The sequence below is a fragment of the Cyprinus carpio genome, unplaced genomic scaffold (assembly GCF_018340385.1).
Source record: "Cyprinus carpio isolate SPL01 unplaced genomic scaffold, ASM1834038v1 S000006514, whole genome shotgun sequence".
Taxonomy (NCBI): Eukaryota; Metazoa; Chordata; class Actinopteri; order Cypriniformes; family Cyprinidae; genus Cyprinus; species Cyprinus carpio.
Genome location: NW_024879182.1, coordinates 584,126 through 607,622, shown reverse-complemented (window position 1 = coordinate 607,622; position 23,497 = coordinate 584,126). Strand labels below are relative to the sequence as shown.

At 38.9% G+C, this 23,497-nt stretch overlaps 1 protein-coding gene across 1 annotated transcript in view; it reads left to right on the top strand.

Annotated features, from left to right (window-relative positions):
• LOC109065248 (NACHT, LRR and PYD domains-containing protein 3-like) overlaps window positions 1-23,497 on the top strand; it is an 84,897-nt gene that overhangs the window by 38,645 nt on the left and 22,755 nt on the right. The window contains exons 5-6 of the mRNA XM_042754427.1: window positions 994-2,794; window positions 7,678-7,851. Of these exons, the coding sequence (XP_042610361.1) occupies window positions 994-2,794; window positions 7,678-7,851 (1,975 nt within the window). The remainder of the gene's footprint in view (window positions 1-993; window positions 2,795-7,677; window positions 7,852-23,497) is intronic.

The following is a 23,497-nucleotide window of genomic DNA, read 5'->3' as shown; positions in this document are numbered from 1 at the left end:
TGTCTTTTTTTACATTCCCTTATTGTATAGTTTTATCTTATATTTTATATTTGATCTAGATTTTTAGGCTCTACTGTTAGTGTTATCTGTATGCACCGGGGCTCTGAGAGAAATGCAATTTCGATTCTCTGTATGTATGTACTGTACATGTGGAAGAATTGACAATAAAGCAGACTTGACTTGACTTGACTTCTATACTGTAATAAATGCTGTCAATTAGCACTGCATTGTTCATATACTTTATTTATTACCTGCTGGAGATGACTTGGAAAAACACAAATAAACCATATATTGTCGCAATCGTATGTTTAATGTCTCCGTGTTTCCAAAAGTTTTTGTTTTTCTGTGAAAACAACTGTTTTCATACCGCGATAGCTGGGCGCTTTTATCCATATTAGGAATTTCCTGGTATTACTTTCTGCGCAAGAGCAACCCCAGCTTCGAGTATGAATGAAACACACACTGCATGAGTGTTTATCATCCGTGATGTTCATCTCGCCTTCTGGGTTCGAATAAAATATCAGGTCATGTGCAGACTATCCTGTCTCTTTGAGTTTAAATCTATATTTATTCACTCCAGCTCTTGAAAACCTATATGCGAACACACTTGACCGAAAAAGTGTGGGGGACGAATTTACATAATTTTAAAAGTGGGGGGACACATCCCACGTGTAATCTACGCCCCTGTCATAGAGTAGTTCACACATAAAGACTGCCAAGCGCTGATCACCCACTGATTTTCCCCTGATCACAGCCAGACCTGTCGACGAGCTTGTTAACTTGCATCAGGCTTAAAATCCTGTAGTGTGAACTAGTCAAGTCTCACTCATTGGCCCTTCAGGAGCATTAATTACAATATAGACGACACACAGGTTTCAAGTTTTGTGATGGGAATCACAGACCGTGTCAGAGTCTACATAAAGATTTTTTAATCATTATTTTATTAAAAATCAATCACTTACTCTTAGCTGACTTTTTTCCATGTTCTCAAAGGCTCAGCTGCAGAGGACAGTAAAGCTACTCATAATGATTACACAAAGATCTTGAAGGACAAGTTAAAACAGCACTGTGAGCGGATATTGGTTGGTAATTCACAGACGGGACATAATAAATACCTGGACGATATTTACACTGATTTATATGTGGTGGAGAATCAGACTGGAGGAAGAACGAATGAACACGAGGTGAGACAGATCGAATCAAATCACAACCGACTCACTGCCAAAGACAAGCCGATCCAGTGTAATGACATGTTCAAAGACCACATGGGTCGACAAAACAGAAAAGTGCTGACAGTGGGGATTGCAGGAGTGGGAAAAACTGTCTCTGTCAATAAATTCATCCTTGACTGGGCTAAAGGAAAAGAAAATCAAGATATAGTCTTCATTTTTCCACTCCCATTCCGTGAACTGAATTTGATTAAAGAGGATTACAGTCTCATGGGATTGCTTCACAGATGCTGCTTAAGTGGCCTTAAAAAGCTGACATCTCTTCCTGAAGATGGAAATAAGGTCATGTTCATCTTTGATGGGCTGGATGAATGTCGCTTCCCTTTGAGCTTTGAAGAGGGTGACAGCTTTACAGATGTAAATATGAAAACAACAGTGAGTAAGATAGTTACAGCCCTAATCAAGAAACATCTGGTTCCCTCTGCTCTCATCTGGATCACATCCAGACCAGCAGCAGCCAGTCTGATACCCCGAGAATACATTGATCAGGTGACAGAGGTACGAGGATTCAGTGATGAGCAGAAAGAGAAGTACTTCATCAAAAACAGCAGTCCTGAGGTTGCTGAAAACATCATCCGTCACATCAGAAAATTCAGAAGTCTGTACATCATGTGTCACATCCCGGTCTTCTGCTGGATCTCTCTCACTGTTCTTCAGCCTCTGCTGGTTCGAGAGAGTAATGACCAAACACCCACAACCCTCACAGGGATGTACACAAACTTTTTACTTTCTCAGAAGCAACGGATGAAAACAAAATATTGCAAGGATCCTAAAACTAAGCCTAAAGTCATGTCTTTTGATGATATTATTCTGAAGCTTGGGAAACTGGCCTTTAAACAACTACAGAAAGGTAATCTGATTTTCTACAAAGAAGATCTTGAGGAGTGTGGGCTAGATGTCAATGAAGGGTCTGTGTACTCTGGGTTATGCACCCGGATGTTTCAGGAGGAAAAATCTATATCAGAGAGAAACGTTTACAGCTTCATACATCTCAGCATCCAGGAATTCCTTGCTGCTCTCTATGTGTTTTTTATTAACAAAAACAAGAAAGCAAACCCATTTCTTAAATCTTCGAAAAAACTGACATGTATCCTGTCCATAAAGTCACTGTTTAAACTTCATAAAGCTGCAGTCAATGAGGCTTTACAAAGTGAGAATGGACACCTGGACCTTTTCCTCCGATTCCTCCTGGGTCTCTCACTGGAGTCCAATCAGAGAGACCTGAAGGAACTACTGCCAGCACTGGAGCTCAAAAGAGTGGACATCAAAGACACTGCTGACTATATCAAAAAGAAAATAGAGATGGAGGAATCAACAGAGAGGACCATCAATCTCTTCTACTGTCTGAATGAACTGAAAGATGACTTTGTGGAGGAAATCCAGAAGAATATGAGCTCTGGAAAACTTTCAGAGCAGAATCTCTCCTCTGTTCAGTGGTCAGCTCTGGTGTTTGTGCTCCTCATGTCAGAAGAGACTCAGGAGAAATTTGAACTGAAGAAATACAAAAGATCTGATGAAGCACTGATGAGACTGCTGCCCGTCATCAAAAACACCAGAAGAGCACTGTAAGAGTCTTCTTAATATTCATTTATATACACTGTTAGTTGTTTTAAGGGGAGACACTGCAGGCAAAAACACTGGTTTTAGATGCACCTGTCAATTTTGAGATTTTGGGCTTTTTGGCTTTTCATAAAATGTTCATAAAGACTAGTGGAAAGAAAATATCCAAAAGACACTGTTAAGTGTTTCTTTTATAGCACTTTATCTATTTGTGTCAACAGATTTCAATTACAATACACATTTTTAAAGGCCGTTTTCTCAAAAGGAGTTTTTTCTCCAACTCCGAGCCATAAATCTCCACTTCAGTAGCACTCACACACACCAAACTTTACATTTTTATTCCTGTCTATATTCTAAAGGTTATTACAGAGGGATTTGTTCATATATATTTTACTTGATTATATACAATTTATTTCCCCCAAAATTGTGAAAATATATTGCTTTCTGGCTGTTCAAAGTATTTTCTGAATTATGGAGTGACAAAAAGAGATACCAAAAAATCCTTCTGTAAAAACATTTGACTCAAAAAAAAAAATTAAACAAGAATTTTAAAATTGACTTCAATTCAGATTTTTGTATTAGAAATTTATGCAAATTAGTGCATATTTCATTAAACAATGCCTCATTTCCATATTTAAACATAACATTTTAGAAAACGTGTAATACAAAAAATGTTTGCAATTGGGTAAGTAAGGTGATAACTATTAGTTAATATTTATTACCCTATTCACCTGCAGTGTCTCGCCTTATTAATTGGGCATTAATTTTACACAGTGACTTGTTGGCCAAGACTGTTCAGAAAAATGAATAAATGTAATCCTATCATGACAACTCTCTGGAGATTTTAGCATGGTAATGGATATGACAATGTTAATGTATTTGGTCTTGGCGCAATAGATCTGCTACTCTGCTGCTGCTGAATTGCTGCTGCTGCTGGTTAATGCTGTATTTGTAAATTATTGCTGCAGGCAAGTATGGGAACTTGCTACTGCCAATGCATATGCTGATATGGTGCTGAGAGTATTTAAGACATAATGCTGCTGCACAAATAGCACGCGTAGCGGATCTATACAGGTGGAGCCATGGGGGTAGAATTGTTGCATTATCCAAATAAATCCCATAGCTGTCAACCCTCCTGTTTTTTCCGGGTTTCTCACGTATTTTAGCTCTTTTCCCGCTGTCTTCCCGTTTTAGTACTTTCCCGTAAAATATCCCGTATTTTTACACTCTGATTGTGTTAACTCAGAACACGCAACTATCTGTGTCTGTGAAGTGGCTTGCACTTGGGTTGCTAGACCTCCAGTAAAGCAGGTGGCAGTATACAGTAGCTTAGGCTACTATCGAAGAAGAAGACAGTTGCAGCGGCGCCGGCGGGCTGGAGGAAGAGGGAAAAAGTAGTGGGAAGTGAACTTCGAGAGTAGAGTAGATGAGTGTGTTGTGCGATGATGGATCAGGACGCCGACGGCCAAAATCACCGAATTAATCACCAACCGAAACCGAGGACATTATGCCGGTATTTGAGTAAATGGGAGACCACCTTCCACTACCTGACAAGCAGCCATGCAATGTGGGCAATGCAGAAAATTTGTTCAACAAGCTGGACATAACACTAAGGTCTCTCTCTCCCTCACACTCTGAGTTTACATACAGTATTTATCAAAGACATTGTGGCTCCATTTTCCTTTTCTTTCCTGGTTTTAGGAATCGTGGCATTCCCTGGAAAAATCTGATTGCATTCAATTCCGATAACGCATTTGTTCAACTGCCTCTTACACACATTCTTTCTGTCTGTCTGCCTCTTTCTCACTCTGTCTCACAACATTAAGCTAAAACACGTTGTAGCAAATGAAAATGTGTAAGTAATGTTTACCTTGTTCATAAATAAATCACTTTTAACATATCCATTGGTCTGTCATTATTTAATATATATTGTGTAGTTATAAACTCTTTAGACTGTTAATGATTAGTGCTTTTTTAAAGTTTGTGGGTAAGAATCGTGTAAAAAAAAAAAATCCCTTATTTTGGGGATGGATTCTGGAAAATTTCCCTTATTTTCAGTGTTCAATGTTGACAGCTATGTAAATCCACAAATAAAAGAGATTCACAAAAAATTAAACATTGACAAATAAATAGAATGAGATCCATAAATAAATCTCAGTTTCACAATTAAGTTCACAAATAAATAAAATGAGATTTGCAAATAAAAAACATATTCACAAATAAATTTTTATTTCACAAACACAACTTTGCCTGCCATTCATTTGTGACTCGTGTCCTGTACATTTGTAGATCGCTGCACGCATTTGTGGATCACTTGCTGTGCATTTGTGGATTCATCCAATCATAGCACATTCTCGCTATAACCAGTCACGTTTTGCTTTGCAATCAGGGTAGTCTCTTCCTGAAATAACTTCATAAATAATATGCATTGGCTCAAATAGGAAATTTAAGGGCCATAAAAATTGATACAGTAAAAGATGTTTAAAATTAGATTTCGTTAGATCATTAGACTGTGTATTAAGCCAAGCAAATGTTTCTGTGTAAATAAGGGGTTTTTAGGAACTTGATAATAATAGTGTGTTTTACCACATTTCGCCTTCAGAACTGTCTTAATTCTATGTGGCATTGATTCGACAAGGTGCTGAAAGCATTCTTTAGAAATGTTGGCCCATATTGATAGGATAGCATCTTACAGTTGATGGAGATTTGTGGGATGCACATCCAGGGCACGAAGCTCCCGTTCCACCACATCCCAAAGATGCTCTGTTGGGTTGAGATCTGGTGACTGTGGGGACCATTTTAGTACAGTGAACTCATTGTCATGTTCAAGAAACCAATTTGAAATGATTCGAGCTTTGTGACATGCTGCATTATCCTGCTGGAAGTAGCCATCAGAGGATGGGTACATGGTGGTCATAAAGGGATGGACATGGTCAGAAACAATGCTCAGGTAGGCCGTGGCACTTTAAACGATGCCCAATTGGCACTAAGGGGCCTAAAGTGTGCCAAGAAAACATCCCCCACACCATTACGCTACCACCACCAGCAGCCTGCACAGTGGTAACAAGGCATGATGGATCCATGTTCTCACTCTGTTTACGCGCAAATTCTGACTCTACCATCTAAATGTCTCAACAGAAGTCGAGACTCATCAGACCAGGCAACATTTTTCCAGTCTTCAAACTGTCCAATTTTGGTGAGCTTGTGCAAATTGTAGCCTCTTTTTCCTATTTGTAGTGGAGATGAGTGGTACCCGGTGGGGTCTTCTGCTGTTGTAGCCCATCCGCCTCAAGGTTGTGCGTGTTGTGGCTTCACAAATGCTTTGCTGCATACCTCGGTTGTAACAAGTGGTTATTTCAGTCAAAGTTGCTCTTCTTCAGCTTGAATCAGTCGGCCAATTCTCCTCTGACCTCTAGCATCAACAAGGTATTTTCGTCCACAGGACTGCCGCATACTGGATGTTTTTCCCTTTTCACACCATTCTTTGTAAACCCTAGAAATGGTTGTGCGTGAAAATCCCATTAACTGAGCAGATTGTGAAATACTCAGACCGGCCCGTCTGGCACCAACAACCATGCCACGCTCAAAATTGCTTAAATCACCTTTCTTTCCCATTCTGACATTCAGTTTGGAGTTCAGGAGATCAGGAGATGTCTTGACCAGGACCTCACCCCAAATGCATTGAAGCAACTGCCATGTGATTGGTTGATTAGATAATTGCATTAATGAGAAATTGAACAGGTGTTCCTAATAATCCTTTAGGTGAGTGTATTTTACATGCCTTTGAAAATGCCAGAGAAACAGCACTTTTTTTAAACCAAACAAACAGCACTTCAGCTCAATTTTAACGAAGTGTCCATAGAAGGCAGTACCTTACAGGGGTGTAAAATGAATCTGCTCCCGCCCTGATTGTAAAGCAAAACGTGATTGGTTATAGCGAGAACGTGCTATGATCGGTAAGTGAAGTGTGGATGTTATCTGATTAGCTTGAGGAGACAGTGGGTAGAGTCCATACATTTGTGGATTGGTGTGCGTCTTGATGCTAGAAATGTCTCAAATGTGTAGCGATCTACAAATGCACAGGACACGATTCACAAATAAATGGCAGGCAAAGTTGTGTTTGTGGAATAAAAAGATTTATTCCACAAATCTTAATTAAATGTAATTATATTTTTTATTTGCAAGTCTAATTTTTTTAATTTGTGAATTTAATTAATGTTTGTGAAACTCTAAGATTTATTTGTGGATCATAATCTATTTATTTGGAATAATGCAACAATTCTACCCCTGGGAAATGGGGAATGTGGAGGGTTTCAGAGGAACTCTGAAAGCATGCTGCAATGCTCAAGCGAATCCTAACCAGCTACTTAAATGTAAAGCAGCAAGCTCATTGGCTGCATATGCAACATAAACCAATCAGCTTGTGACAAGTCATTTAATGCTTAGAATATCATTAGTTTACGTTAAGGACTCATCAGTCTGTGCCATCTAGAGTTTCACAACAGAACTTGGTATATGTATTATTTTGTGTGTTGATATTAAATGCCAATGCATCTCCACCATCGGGCAAGTTGTATTCAAGTTCTAGCCATTTTATTGTTATTTATTGTGTCATAAGTTAAGAAGACTTTTGGTTTATTAAAAGCATAGGTTTGATGTTTTATGAAGAATTTAATTATTAACTAAAGGAAGCCTTTTATTTTATAGCCTTACACTGTCTTTTAAATTCAGTAATCACTGAATATATCATATATAATATATGGTTATAGTTTTGCATTAACTACATCTCTAGTCAATGGTTTTTGCAAGTTATCGGTGCTCCAGAATATAAACCGTACCGAATAAACACATTATTTGTTTTGTATTATTGTTTTTGTTCTCTACACAGGCTACAGTGCTGTATTCTCACTGCTCAGTCTTGTGAGAGATTGTCATCAGCTCTAAAGTCATCAAACTCTGTCCTGAGAGAGCTGGACCTGAGTAACAATTATCTGCAGGATTCTGGAGTGAAGCTGCTTTCTGATGGACTGAAGAGTCCAAACTGTCAGCTGGAGATACTGAGGTAAATTGTTTACCATAAAATAATTAACAAAATGCTATCATAATGAATGACTTTAAAATTTTGTCACCAAAGTTGGCATCTGCTCTCAATGGAATGCCAGAACAAGAGATAAAAAAACAAACAAACAAACAGGCATGTAATTTTCAGGAATGTAATCCCCCCCTGCCCAAATTTATACAGATGCCTATTATACAGATTTTTTAACCTGAGAAATATGACCCAGGTGGACTATTTACATCTGAGAAGAAAACAAATGTTGAAATATTGTGATGAAAAATGTTGCCTTTTCAAATTTATTTCATGCATGAATTCCTCTGCACAGCACTACACAAGCTAGCAGCAACATCTAGTGGCTATGTGCAAAACAACCATAGCATCTAAGCCAGGGTCTAGAATTACCACTCACCAGGCACCAAGTGCAAGTAAAAACTGATCTTCCCTGGACAGTATATGAAGTTGCCTTAGTCACCAGTTTGTGAGAATGGAGCATGGCTTAGTATGATTCTAAATCTGGTGTTTTACATATTTATATACATTTAGATTTATCCATTTACAAAACACTTACAAATGTGTAATACAACAAGCGATTTATCATTAAGAGGCAAGTAAACACAATAAGTGTTTGTAATACAAAGTTTCAGACTTTGTTTAGAACAGCACAAACTAGAACAGGGTTCCCTCGGTGACTAAGAGCAACTCTGTTTACAGTAAATGCTGTTTCACTTGAACTCCATCTTACACAAGTGCTGTGAGTTTGGATCACTTGGATTTGAAAATGCAACATAAAGAGAATGGAAGAATTTATTAGAAAGAAACTAGAATTCATAAAATAATGGATTTGAACTATTTGCAAATAACATTTTTATTTTAAAAAATGCAGGTTCACTTTTATTTGTATACCTAATACGTTGAAAAGGACTTTAAATTTACATTTACTGATTTACCCAGACACTTTTATCCAAAGTGACTTCAAAATGAGGAATTCAATAAGTGATTTGTCTTGAGGCAATAACATGAGAAGTTCTAATAATTCAAAGTTTCAAACATGGTCAAGGAAAGTGCAAACTAGAACTGGGATGGATTTAAGTGAAAGCATAGAAGGATTTGTTTCCCAAGTCAGCATGATGCAGTTAAGTGCTCACAAAGGATTTTTTTGAATAAAGTGTTTCTTCAATATTTGGTATTCTGGATAGGGTTAGGAAGATCATTACACCAACAAGGAACAGTGAATGAAAACATTTTAGAAAATGTTTTTTGAATCATAAATTGCAGGATTCTTGAGGTATGTACATTCATAAAAGAGAGGTAGAAGGGTGCAGAGAATGTGGTTATTCTGTAGCATCAGTGCTTGAATAGCTTGAATTTGATGTGAGCCACAACCGGTAGCCAGTGCACGGAAATAAAGAGTGGTGTAACGTAGGCTTTTTTGGACCTGTTGAAGACCAGTCATCCTGCTGCACTCTGAATCATTTGTAGAGGTTTGATTGCACATGATGGAAGTCCAGCTCATGATCGCAGTAAGCATAATCGTATTAACATAGGTGGTGTACGCCGATTTTTATAAAAATATACAGGCGTGTTAAAACCTTAATCCCAAAATTGCCACTCTGACCAATGTGCGCGTGTGCTCATGACAAACACACTGACGTGACATGCACAATATGCAGATTAAAAACTATGGCGGAGAAGAGAATGTCACATTTTTGGGGAGCTGAGGAAACGGAGTTTATGTTGTTGACGTTGCACAACACGAACATAATGCAGTACATTGATGGAAGTAAACATTGAAACAGGGACATTTTTAAGCACATGACAGCAAAAATGTCCAAGGCCGGACACAGAAGAACCGGCGACCAAATTCATGTTCGCTGGAAGAGCCTGAAGGCTGTATGTTTTAAAAACAGGACTGCCACTCAAAGCATGCAATACAAACATACAAAAGTATTGCAGTTGTAAATCAATTAAAACAGCGGGCAGTAACACACCTAATCTTTCTGAGTCTGTCATTTGTTCTGTGCAGTGGGGTATGTGAATAATGAATAATGAATAATGGTAATAAAAAATAACCACAATTCTTAGTGAATAATACGAATAATGGAAATTGCATGTAAACGGGAGTGAAGAGCTTTGCTCTTGACATGTAATCATCGTAATGCAATTGTCCATACTCTAATTACAGGAAATAATCACATTATTTGTGCGCATATAAACATAGTCATTGTCATTTAAGATTTTTTACCATTTAAGGTAATTACTGAGTGTATGACTGGTCATCAATTTGAATGCTGTATATCCGGCCATCAGAGTGCATGTTGATTTTATGGCCAGCCAGAGGATAAAAAACTACTACATAGTATTAGAAAAATGTTTAAGGGAAACTCATTTTTCATATTGTCTTCCTCAAATTTGAAATATAAACTCACGAGACATGTGGCTTTCAAATCATTACTCTTCTGGATTGCTCAGGATTGATTTGATGTATTTGTATATAAAATAAAAAAAGTTCAGTGCAGTACACATTTTTTTCAAGGTACTTCAGCGCCTATAACTTTTTATCTTTATGAGCATTATCAACTTTGGATAGTAAAGCTCAAAGTGTCTTCTTTCCAAAGATACATAAATTGTGAATGTAGACCAAATTATTCAGCAACTGTTACTATTTTAGTTTGGGAAGGTCATTCCTGAGAATGTGCCCAGATGGGGGGAGGGAGAAAAAGGACTAGACATACTCTCAGAAAAATGTTTGCAGGAAACATCTCTGTTACGTATGGTAACCCTCGTTCCCTGAAGGAGGTCACCGACGAATTGGGATATCACTTCGATAGACCAATCTACTTAGAGTGTAAACTACACGAGCCAATGCACAATGGCATGCAATTCTTGCATCCAGCTGCCACTGATCACAGCGTGAGTATAAGGCAGCAGGTGCAGTGCATACCAGGTTAACGCTGAGGAGCTGAGCCGGTTCACCGGCTGCTCAGCGGTGGTACAGCAACCATGGCAACGGGACGTGATGTGACATCTCCTTTCCTTCCTGCAGGGAACAAGGGTTACCATACGTAACCGAGACGTTCCCTTTCAGTCGGTCACGCTCAACGTCACGTCAGTGACCGAAAAATTGTGATTCCTACCAAAGTGCCATGGGTGCTGCCCCTTCCAGTGCCCCGTGCGAGCCGCCTGCGCTCCTATTTGGTGTAGGCCGGGGCTCGGAACAAGTAGTTTCACCCACCATTGTCAAAGCACTACCTCACTGAGTAAGATTGGATAACACTGGGAAGGATGGGGCTTCCACAGCGTCCCTGTTCCAAGTGGAACTGGTATGTTTTTCCAAAGGAGTTTTCGGGAAGCAAATACACATATAGCATCCATTTCGGTGTATATTGAAAAATTGGAGGTGATTAAAACCCTCTTGGGAAGGCAGAAGTCTGCCGGGGAAACATGGGCTCTAAGGCTATACCGTGGACTATACACATACGAATACTGCTTAGGTCGTCTTGAAGTATGCCCAGTTCAAACCCAGCCTTCTACGGTTCTCAGCTGGAGGGACCTGCTCACGGCGATCTCTTCATGTAGTGTGATGGCCTGGGGCAGTGAGGTGGAACACAGGGACCCATACAAGGCTCACCAGGTTCCACAGGTTGGCAGAGGGTGCGTGAGTAGGGCCGCGCTCTGGAACCCCCGCTGCATCTGCCAAAGGTGATGGAGGATCTCAACTCAGTGGTCTGGGACCAGAGTAAGGACACTCATTATTGAGGATTTGGTAGCAGCCAATGGCGGGAAAAAAATGAAAACAAAAGCAAGCCGAGGGACTAACCTCTAAGAGCAGATCCCTCCATCTCTTGGTGTACGCTTGTCCAGGTTTCAGGTGGACAGGCGGGGCGGCCCGATCACTGCAAACTGCTTTGCAAGGGTGTGGGAGCGGGGGCGGATGCGGGGGGCAAAGGCTCGCGGTAGCGCTGCCCGCCAGGGCAGGATGTGTTGGTAAAACCAAGAACTGCCGGGCAAAGCTCTCGACTGTGTCACCGAAGAGGCCGGTCTGGGACACAGGGGCATTGAGGAACCGAAGCTTGTTGCCATCCCTCATGTCTGCCAGACACAGACAGAAATGGCGCTCCTGGCCCAATCAACACTGGAACGACCACCGCTTTGGTTTACACTCAAAGTAGATTGGTCTATCAAAGTGATATTCCGATTCATCAGTCACTGACGTGACATCGAGAGTGACCGACTGAAAGGGAACTCATTTTTCATGGTCTCTTCTTCAAATTTGAAATATAAACTTGCGAGATATGAGGCTTTCCACCCATTGTTTTCTGTAATGTTTCAGGACTGATTTCATATATTTGTATATAAAATAAAAAACATTCAGTTTGATACAACTTTTTTTCAAGGCACTTCAGCATCTATAACTTTTTATCTTAATGAGCATTATCAACTCTGGTAATGAAACAAAGATAGACAAAGCTGAATAAATTAAAGCTGAGGAAGGTAAGCATGATTTATTTTCCATATCACACCACTCTACGGACCACTCCTGTATTCCAAATGTAAGTTCTCTTATATTACATGCACAGTAATACAGCTGAAAATTAGGTATAAATCCGATTCCAAAAAAGTTGGGACACCGTACAAATTGTGAGTAAAAAAGGAATGGAATAATTTGCAAATCTCATAAACTTATATTTTTTTCACAATAGAATATAGATAACATATCAAATGTTGAAAGTGAGACATTTTGAAATGCAATGCCAAATATTGGCTCATTTTAGATTTCATGAGAGCTACACATTCCAAAAAAGTTGGGACAGGTAGCAATAAGAGGCTGGAAAAGTTAAATGTACATAAAAGGAACAGCTAGAGGACCAATTTGCAACTTATTAGGTCAATTGGCAACATGATTGGGTATAAAAAGAACCTCTCAGAGTGGCAGTGTCTCTCAGAAGTCAAGATGGGCAGAGGATCACCAATTCCCCCAATGCTGCGGCGAAAAATTGTGGAGCAATATCAGAAAGGAGTTTCTCAGAGAAAAATTGCAAAGAGTTTGAAGTTATCATCATCTAAAGTGCATAATATCATCCAAAGATTCAGAGAATCTGGAACAATCTCTGTGCGTAAGGGTCGAGGCCAGAAAATCATACTGGATGCCCGTGATCTTCAGTCCCTTAGACGGCACTGCATCACATACAGGAATGCTACTGTAATGGAAATCACAACATGGGCTCAGGAGTACTTCCAGAAAACATCGTCGGTGAACACAATCCACTGTGCCATTCGCCGTTGCTGGCTAAAACTTTATAGGTCAAAAAAGAAGCCATATCTAAACATGATCCAGAAGCGCAGGTGTTTTCTCTGGGCCAAGGCTCATTTAAAATGGACTGTGGCAAAGAGGAAAACTGTTCTGTGGTCAGACGAATCAAAATTTGAAGTTCTTTATGAAAACTGGGATGCCATGTCATCCGGACTAAAGAGGACTAGGACAACCCAAGTTGTTATCAGTGCTCAGTTCAGAAGCCTGCATCTCTGATGGTATGGGGTTGCATGAGTGCGTGTGGCATGGGCAGCTTACACATCTGGAAAGGCACCATCAATGCTGAAAGGTATATCCAGGTTCTAGAACAACATATGCTCCCATCCAGATGTCGTCTCTTTCAGGGAAGACCTTGCATTTTCCATCATGACAATGCCAGACCACATACTGCATCAATTACAACATCATGGCTGCGTAGAAGAAGGATCCGGGTCCTGAAATGGCCAGCCTGCAGTCCAGATCTTTCACCATAGAAAACATTTGGCGCATCATAAAGAGGAAGATGCGACAAAGAAGACCTAAGACAGTTGAGCAACTAGAAGCCTGTATTAGACAAGAATGGGACAACATTCCTATTCCTAAACTTGAGCAACTTGTCTCCTCAGTCCCCAGACGTTTGCAGACTGTTATAAAAAGAAGAGGGGATGCCACACAGTGTTAAAAATGGCCTTGTCCCAACTTTTTTGAGATGTGTTGATGCCATGAAAATTAAAATCAACTTATTTTTCCCTTAAAATGATACATTTTCTCAGTTTAAACATTAAACATAGATATGTCATCTATGTTGTATTCTGAATAAAATATTGAAATTTGAAACTTCCACATCATTGCATTCTGTTTTTATTCACAATTTGTACAGTGTCCCAATTTTTTTGGTATCGGGTTTGTAGACCCATCCCTCCTTTTGGTTTAATCCTCCTCTTTTCCATCTGTTCATTACTTTTTTGTTTTCGATTTGGAGCACCAGACAAATGCCTCTTTTTATCCATCATGTTCTTCTTTGTATCAGTAATGTTGTGAGTATTGTATTTAGAAGTGACAGTTCACTTTCACTTATCACTTTCTTTAACTTGCAGATTATAATTTTATATGAATACGTTATTAATATTTCAAATGTTTTCATGTATACAAGATAAAATTAAAAAAAGGTAAAAAAATAAGTGGTGATTTGAGGCCCCTAGCGACCTGGTGGGCCCATATGCCTGGCATACTCTGCACCCCCATGACAGTGCCCCTGACAGCAGCCTGCCCCTGGATTAAACACTATGGGACAAAGAACATTTTCTTTCACTGTCAAGTCAATTCAAGTCACCTTTATTTGTATAGTGCTTTATACAATACAGATTGTGTCAAAGCAGCTTTACAGTGTCAAACAGGAAAATAGTTTGTCAATAATGCAAGAAGATGATAACAAAGAGTCATTTTTCTAGATAAAGTCAGTTCATTGATGATTCAGTGATGTCATCATCCAGTTCAGCTCTCTTCCAATAGTGTCTGTGCAATCAGTCAGGCTTCCCCAACTGAGCAAGCCAAAGGTGACAGTGACAATGAACCAAAACTCCATCGGTGACAGAAATGCAAAAAAACCTTGGGAAAAACCATGGGAAAAACCAGGCTCCCTGAGGCTCTTCCTCTGGCCAGACGACACCAGCATGGCGTGGTTTAATTCCAGGCTGCAACACAGGTGCAGAGGACTTGTCTGGTTCCCATGGTCTTGTGCAGATGGTCGTAGAGGTGACGAGGTCTTCACAGGGTATCTGTCTCTGGGACTCAACTATATGACATTGTCTCGGCTGACATTCAGGGCTGTAGAGGTCATCTCTAGGTGCTGGTCCTCCATCTGATCTGGATACAGATAAAGAAGAATGAAAGAGACTAATATTAGCTTAGATGCCATTCTTCTTACGATGTAGTGAGTACATCAGGTGTTATGGGAAGTGTTCCAGCTGACCTAATTAATAATAATCCTTTAACGGATTTGAATATATAAATGTGACAGTGTATTATGTTTATGCTAGGTTAAAGAGATGGGTCTTTAATCTAGATTTAAACTGGACAGAGTGTGTCTGCCTCCTGAACAACACTAGGTAGATTGTTCCAGCGTTTGGGTGTTGAATAGTAAAAGGATCTGCTGCCTGCATTGATTTTGATATTCTAGGTATAATCAAATTGCCAGAGTTTTGAGATCACAGCAGATGTGAAGGACTATAATGTGATATGAGCTCGCCCAATTATTGAGGAGCTAAACCATTCAGAGCTTTATAAGTAATTAGCAAGATTGTAAAATGTTTTCATTGTCCAATAGGGAGCCAATGCAATGTTGACAGAACCGGGCTAATATGATCATACTTCCCGGTTCCAGTAAGAACTCTAGCTGCTGCATTTTGGACTAACTAGAGTTTGTTTACTAAGCGTGCAGAACAACTACCCAATAACGCATTACAATAGTCTAACCTTGAGGTCATAAACGCATGGATTAACATTTCTGCATTTGACATTGAGAGCATGGGACATAATTTAGATACATTTTTGAGATGGAAAAAAGGAAAGACTGCTATCAAATAGCACACCTAGGTTCCTAACCGATGACGAAGAATTAACAGAGCAGCCATCAAGAGTTAGACAGTGTTTTAGGTTATTACATGCAGAGGTTTTTGGTCCAATAATTAAAACCTGTTGTTTACAGAATTTAGCAGTAGGAAATTACTAGTCATCCAGTTTTTAATATCAACTATGCATTCTGTTAGTTTTGCGAATTTGTTTGTTTCATCAGGCTGTGAAGAAACATAGAGCTAAGTATCATCAGCATCAGGGTTTATTTTATGTATCGATTTCAGTAGTACTAATGTGTTTTGTACTAACTAGGTGTACATTTTTGTTTAGTTTTTACTAGTTGTAGTTTTAACACACTACATTGATTGTATTGTACTTTATACTGTATTTAAAAAAAGGTGCTTTATAAATAAAATATATTGTTGTCACTGTCTTTGCCTGCATCTTTGCTGATGGTCTCTGTGACTTGCATTGTGTTCTCTTCTGTCTTTCATTTTCTTACCCTTTTTTGCATAAATATCTCAGTTCTGTTTCCTTTTCTGCAAATACTCTGCTCTGTGCTCTGGTTCAGCAACCCTGTACTGGCTGTAAAGCAGTAATTTGTGCTAAATGTTTTAAAGTCTGTGTAAAGTCAATTCTGAGAATTGTTTCTTAACACATTATAAATGTTAGAAATGTATTGCAGAGACATGTTACAAAGACTGTGAACTATGTAGTACTTAATTGTGGAGTTAAACAGTTAAACAGTTTTCACCATTTTCGTGTTCAGAATTTTTTGGGTGGGGCTAAAACCTGACTCTATGACGAAACGGAGTCACTAAGCATGGCCCCTCCCCTAACACTATAGACGTGTGTTCGACTTGAAGCAGCACTGTGCAGATCGATCGGTGTGTGACATCAAAGTACAGAGCTATAGAGAGCAGACGGCTCCTCATGCTTTCGAATCGCTCTCTTGTCATACAGTGATCATTCTGCACAGCCCTCCTTCAAGTCGAACACACCTAATAACTACAGTGAAGTGGTTTGCCGTCTCAATCGCAAGTTACTACCATTCGTTACTACAGCCTAGAGGTTGCTTATGGGATCAGAATCCCGCCAAATGTATTGCAGTCATAGATCGAAAAATAATAAGCATAAATAAAATAATAACGCACAAAACTGAAAAACAAATGCAATTTTTTTTTAAATAACAAACACGCGGTCATTGATCGAAAAATAATAAGCGTGAATCAAAAATGTAAACACATTTAAAATTATTTTGCACAAAACTGAAACATGAATTCAAAATTTTCCAAATCGCAAACAAAATCAGGTTTCCTGCTCATAGTTTATTTTTTTGTGTGCTTATGGTCTTTTCCCCTTTGCTCTTGTTTCCACGTTCTGCGCTTGCATTTCTAAATGTTGCGGTTAGAGTTTCATGTAAATCAGGGCGGGCTTCAGCGTCACCATTGGGCCACAAGTTCTAGATTGACAGCTGCTCCTCTAGCCAATCAGTCCAAGGGGGAGTTGACGTCACTCCAATGCGACTCGTGGCTGCTGTGGCAGGTGTGTGAAGCTGGATATAACCAGCGTCAGCAGGCAAATCCTGGACGATCTCTAGGTAATTAGCCATAAATATTTTGTTAACGGGTGACAGAAACATTCCCTTTGTGTGTTATGATATTTTCTGCAAGCTCTATGTAGTCCGAGTAGGCCGATATGTAGCCCGCTAACACGTGTATTGTTCGTTTGGTTTAGTGAGCAATACTTTATATTTTAGGCAGTAGGGCTGCACTATAAATCGCACGCGATATTTGATGCGCAGCTTGTTACTAGCCGTTATGCTGCTCCATGTGAAAGCGCGCAGGTGATGGAGAATTACCGCTGATTACAGAACCGGAATGCAAATACAGTATTTTATGTGTTATATTTGTGGTTGTAGCTTGAAGGGATACAGCTACAGGAAACCAACATTAAATATTTTTTTTCTCACAATTAGATTGTGTTTTTATTAAAGTTTACACCTACCCCAACCCTAAACCTACCCTTACAGTAATGCAGATACATTAAAAATCATTGTTTAGCATGAGAAAAAGGACGCGATATTGATGTGCGCATGCGCAGTAAACCCTGGTAGGAAATGTCAGTAGAGCTGTAATCGGGCCATAAAAGTTAGGCCCGACAGGACCCGAGCCCGACAGGTTTCGGCCTGAGCCCGACAAGTACATTTTGATTGACAGCTTTTCAAAAGCCCGAACCCGTTTACAGCCCGACATTATTCAAATGTGCGCACACACACAGCTCTTTTTCCTTGTGTCAAGAATGAATCATTTATACATGTTTTAACATAATTTATTCATAACTAACGTAGACTAGACCACTTGGAAGTTGGAATAAAGAAATAAAAATAAGTCCTCTGTAACATCGTAACATCTCAGCACTCTAAATAGGCATAGGCTCATTTAGCCTATAAATAGACCAACGCACCAATAAAAACGAGTCTTTTTTAACAAAATAAATTAAGATACATTTTAAATTAAGATGGGTATTTGGCAATAACGAAATTAAGATAAAGGCTCCGCAGGATTTGCTTCGCCAGCAGCTGACATTTAATAAAAGAATAATGCCAATATTAGCGTATATACTCTGTCCACATTATGCATTTAAGACTCAATGAATATTTAGTTATCATTTGAAAAACCTTTAGTCACAAAGATTAGGCATAAGCCTACATGTTTTGTGGAGGAAATTATTGAATCCACTGTAGATGTCTTCAGCGCGTTCCTGCGCTCACTGATGGTGCGTCATTATTCACTCATTATTCTCATTATAAACATGGTCAAAACTTTTCCACACCTCAGACTTTGCTTTAGTTGCTGGTGCGCAACCAAAACGTAATCGCCAGAGGCAAGCCTCCGTACACCTACTCCACATCCATTTTCGCATCTTTTTCGCGCTAATCGAAACGCATCACGTGACCGCTCGTTTACCTCGCAAACCGGAGCGCAAGCCCGAACCTGGCCCGAGCCTGCATAAGATGATACAAATTAAGCCCGAACCCGACCGAACCCGTTGGGTCCCATCGGGTCCTGTCGGGTTCGGGCAAAGATCTTCAGCTCTAAATGTCAGGACACGGCCTTCACTGACAAGGCGCGCATATCACGTGCAATTTATCGTGCAACCCTACAATGCCTAAAATATAAAGTATTGCTTACTAAACCAAACTAACAAGACACCTGTTAACGAGCTAGATCGGCCTAGTCGGACTACACAGAGCTTGCAGAAAATATCATAACACACAAAGTGAATGTTTCTGTCACCCGTTAACAAAATATTTATGGCTAATTACCTGAGATCGTCCGGATTTGCCTTCTGACACTGGTTATCCATTCTCACACTAGATCTTCACACTGTTAATCACGGGATTGGGACGGCACAGGAAAAAATGTCAGCGGTGAGTGGGCGGGACCGGGAATCGTAATAACACTTTGATCCCCAACTTTATACACAAATATAGCCTACCTTTAAATAAACTATAAACTGTAGGCTTATATTTTAACTTTGAACTCAATTCTACTTCCCCTGTGTGTCGTTTATGTTCTCCTCCTGTCTGCTTTGGTGTGGCTGGTTCAGTGAATGACCTGCGCGTGAAGGACAGACCGTTAATGGCTGGTCTATGTGGTAATACAGTAGCCTACATCGGGCAGGACATCCAAAAGCCCAGCTATCATTCATAGACCTCAAATATAGCTTTTCATCTAAAAGTGTATGTAGTCACCACTTTACATGGCCGCTCAATCTAATGTTACACCACAGAAATGTGCGCTATTGAAGTGTGTGCGCAAACTGAACAGCAGCGCTCTCACAGCAGGACAGATGGAGGCACCGGTGCTCTCACTGGCTCTTAAAATACTCCGTAATCTTTGGTCATACAGATAAAAGTAATAAATCTTTCGAATCCGTATACGTTCATTTGTGTGCACTCAGAATAACAACGAAACGTGCTTCTGTAAAATAATTAAAGCAAACGATGCGGTTTCTGTCGTCTCGTGAACTTGAGCGAGAAACTTCGAAACTCTGTGTATGAAAAATAAATCTATAGACAGTGAAATGTCTACGCTCAAATGAAAAAAAATAAAAAATAGAAAACGTGTGTGTTAGCATGGATGTTTTACATTAAATTTAATGTGTATGTAATGCACAATGTGCATTAAGATGGCTTTCAGTTCAATAAAATAACAAAAAAACTACATTTTGAATTTTTATTTAACTAAAGTGGGCATGCTGTGATCTGTACTGTATTTTATTTTATTTTTTTGTGACAGATTCCGAAATACAATAGTGGGAGGGAACGTGAGTCATTCTTCCGGGATTGAAACGGGACGGGATTTCCCCCCAGTATTTTTTGTGTGATTGGGACGGGATGGGATCTTTTTTTGCGGGAGTGGGACGGGAGAGATTTGAAAATCCACTCCCGTGTCACCCTCTACTTCACCATCCTGCCACAGCAGCCACGAGTCGCATTGGAGTGACGTCAACTCCCCCTTGGACTGATTGGCTAGAGGAGCAGCTGTCAATCTAGAACTTGTGGCCCAATGGTGACGCTGAAGCCCGCCCTGATTTACATGAAACTCTAACTGCAACATTTAGAAACGCAAGCGCAGAACGTGGAAACAAGAGCAAAGTGGGAAAGAACATAAGCACACAAAAAAATAACATATGAGCAGGAAACCTGATTTTGTTTGTGATTTGGAAAATTTTGAATTCATGTTTCAGTTTTGTGCAATATAATTTTAAATGTGTTTACATTTTTGATTCACGCTTATTATTTTTCGATCAATGACAGCGTTGTTTGTTATTTTAAAAAAAAATTGAATTTGTTTTTCAGTTTTGTGCGTTATTATTTTACATGTGTTTTTAAATATTTTATTTATGCTTATTATTTTTCGATCTATGACTGCAATACATTTGGCGGGATTCTGATCCCATAGTTGCTAGCTAATTATTCCTTCGTCACGTAAATGCATAATACCTGGTTGCAATAATTTACAAAACAAATCAGTCTCCTCATTTAAACAAGCTGCAAAGGAAGACAGTTGAGAGAGACAGCAGTTTTTCAGCGAGTGGGCGTGGTTTCAGCGTCACCAGCAGACACACCCCCAGCATTTGAGAGCAGAGAATACTGCTTATTTTTTCAAGATTTTGATAGCATATTTTATTCACTTGCCGTTTTTATTTAGCATTCAAATTTGACTGGGTGGTTAATAACAAATTTTTCTGTGGTGTGATAAACTCAGAATACACATTTAATATTGACTTAAAAAACAGAAGACGGGGAAAGGAAACACAGGCTTGTGGACGTGCACACAACAGCACCACTGTTAAAAGTAGGGCCACACTGTTGCATGGACACTAGTACTAAACTTTCCTTTTCTTATGTATCATCAGTCCCTGATAATTTAATTTAGTGGTTTACTTTGAAATTCAAGGTGTTGACGTTGATTATACCCTTTATCCATACCTGAGGCCAGCTCCAAGTAATATCTCTCCTTGGTTAGTGCATCAGTCTTCTCCTGCAGGTTTTCTATCTGCAGGTTAGCCATCTTTAATTCATGGCACCTTTTTTGTTCTGTCAGCTGTGCAGAAAGCGCAATGGAAACACCTATCAATAATTTTATAAAGGATCGGTTAGCGAATACTGAGAACATCAAACTAAATTATATTAAACAACTCAATTTATATTTTTTGCCTCGATTGGTAATTTTTGTTTAGATTATTTCTTAAATTGTTTAAGTTTGTTGAATATTTGATTATGATGTTCGGTATACTAAATTATCCATCAATTTCATGAATACAATCACAAGACACCTAATTAAATATATCTGCTTACCTGTATCAGCGACTGACATTTCTTCAATTTGTTTCCTCTGTATCTCCTCCACGTTTAGAGCAAATGTGCAAGCTCCTCAATTTCTATAAAACACCATCACTTTTTTAGCTCTATCAACTCCACAAATTAGTCACTGTCCGCACGTTTTTGGTGCTGTGCTACACTGCTGTAGGTGTGCAGTTTGCCGACGTACGCACACCTGTGATGGCAGGATTGTATGTTTCCTTGGTTTAAATTGAGAGAGCAGGATCACAATTTCAAGTTAATTAATGTGGAGATTCCATGAATTTATGAAGCTGATTAATGGAGACACATTAAAATGAATTAGCCTTTTATTATATTTTATTATACAATATTACATATGTTTTAGAACCAGCAAAAGAGGGGTTGGATGAGATGCGGAAGAAATAATCCCACTTACAATAGCGATTTAAGTACAAAAACCGGACGAATCCCTTTAAATATATCATCTGATCGATGTCTTGAGGTGTGGTAACTGTAGTATAAGCGGAATAGTTGACCCCGGGCCATAGAATTATTAGGGAATTGTTGAATTATTAGAGGTGTTGCACGTGTAACCTCGGGTGTGCATTATTTTTCTAATAATTCAACGGCCCGTCGTCAATTATCCACATATATATATATATATATATATATATATATATACACATATATATTTATATAGTGCACGTTAGCAAGTCATTGAAGGTTTTTTTCCCCAGTCTTTGAAGCATATTTCCTACATTTCTTTTTTTTTTTTAAGTATTTTTAATAATAATTAAAAAAAAGTAATAAAGTGTACAAAAAAGTACAATCAAATCCTTAGCCTTACTTTATAATCACATTGCACCTGAATAAAGTTAAAGGTGTAAACTGCCTATTGTCCTGCAGGTGACCACCAAAATGTGTCTTCTTACGATTTCTTAGGGGTTTACGATTACTCCAGAGCACCCATAGATCCACGATGATTTTCAAGTGCTACTTAAGTTAAGATGCTTTCGGGAAATAGACCGTAATATTAAGATCAGTCGTACGATCGTTTTTACAAACTTCTTAGGCTTACGAAGCTTTTGGGAAACTCAGCCCAGTATGTTTGGTAAGAAGATTCTCAAATGCATTTAATCAACCAGACACATGTCGATATTTAGCCATTCAAAAGTATCATTTTGTGATTGAATGCGATACATTCACAGGTAATAATCCCACTCGGACAACGGCTGGATGGTATGAAGTTACGTGCTATAAAACCAGTATTTTCAATTCATAGCCATGTGAATTTAAAAATCTTAAACTATGGTATACTCTCCAATCGGCTTTGCTAATTTTAATATAACATTTTGGTTATGCCGTCACATCTTACTGGAATGAGGAAGTATATGATAGCAGGGAAAACAGCATAGAACAGAAGGCAGAAAATAGCAAACATAATTTCTACTTTTTCATTTATTTAAAAAGCAAGTGAAAAGCATCACATCGTTCAAAGATTGTTTAAATGCTTTGGTTGAAGTGGATGGTCAGAAGCTAGAACCAAATTTAACTGACTGTCAGCAGATATTTAATAACCCAGTGTGGGGGGAGAATTTGATTGTCTGTCAGCAGATATTTAATAAATATAACATTTCATAGTGTGCTTAAAATTTTTATTTTTGTTAAATTTTTTAATTTCCCAGGGCCTTAAAAATTAAATTTTTTGTTGAACTTTAAATAAATTGCTGTTAAATTGTGTAAGTTTCATGATTTCAATTAATTAGACATGGGGATCTAAAATCACAGATAACCGCTCTGAGAGCGTTTGCAGGGCTCAAACAAACTAGGTGTGAAAATACCCTATTAGAAGTTGAGTAAATATGCCGCTCTCACAAATGGAATTACAGTAAACACAAAAATGACTTAATTCAAAGTGGAGCCAATTAAAG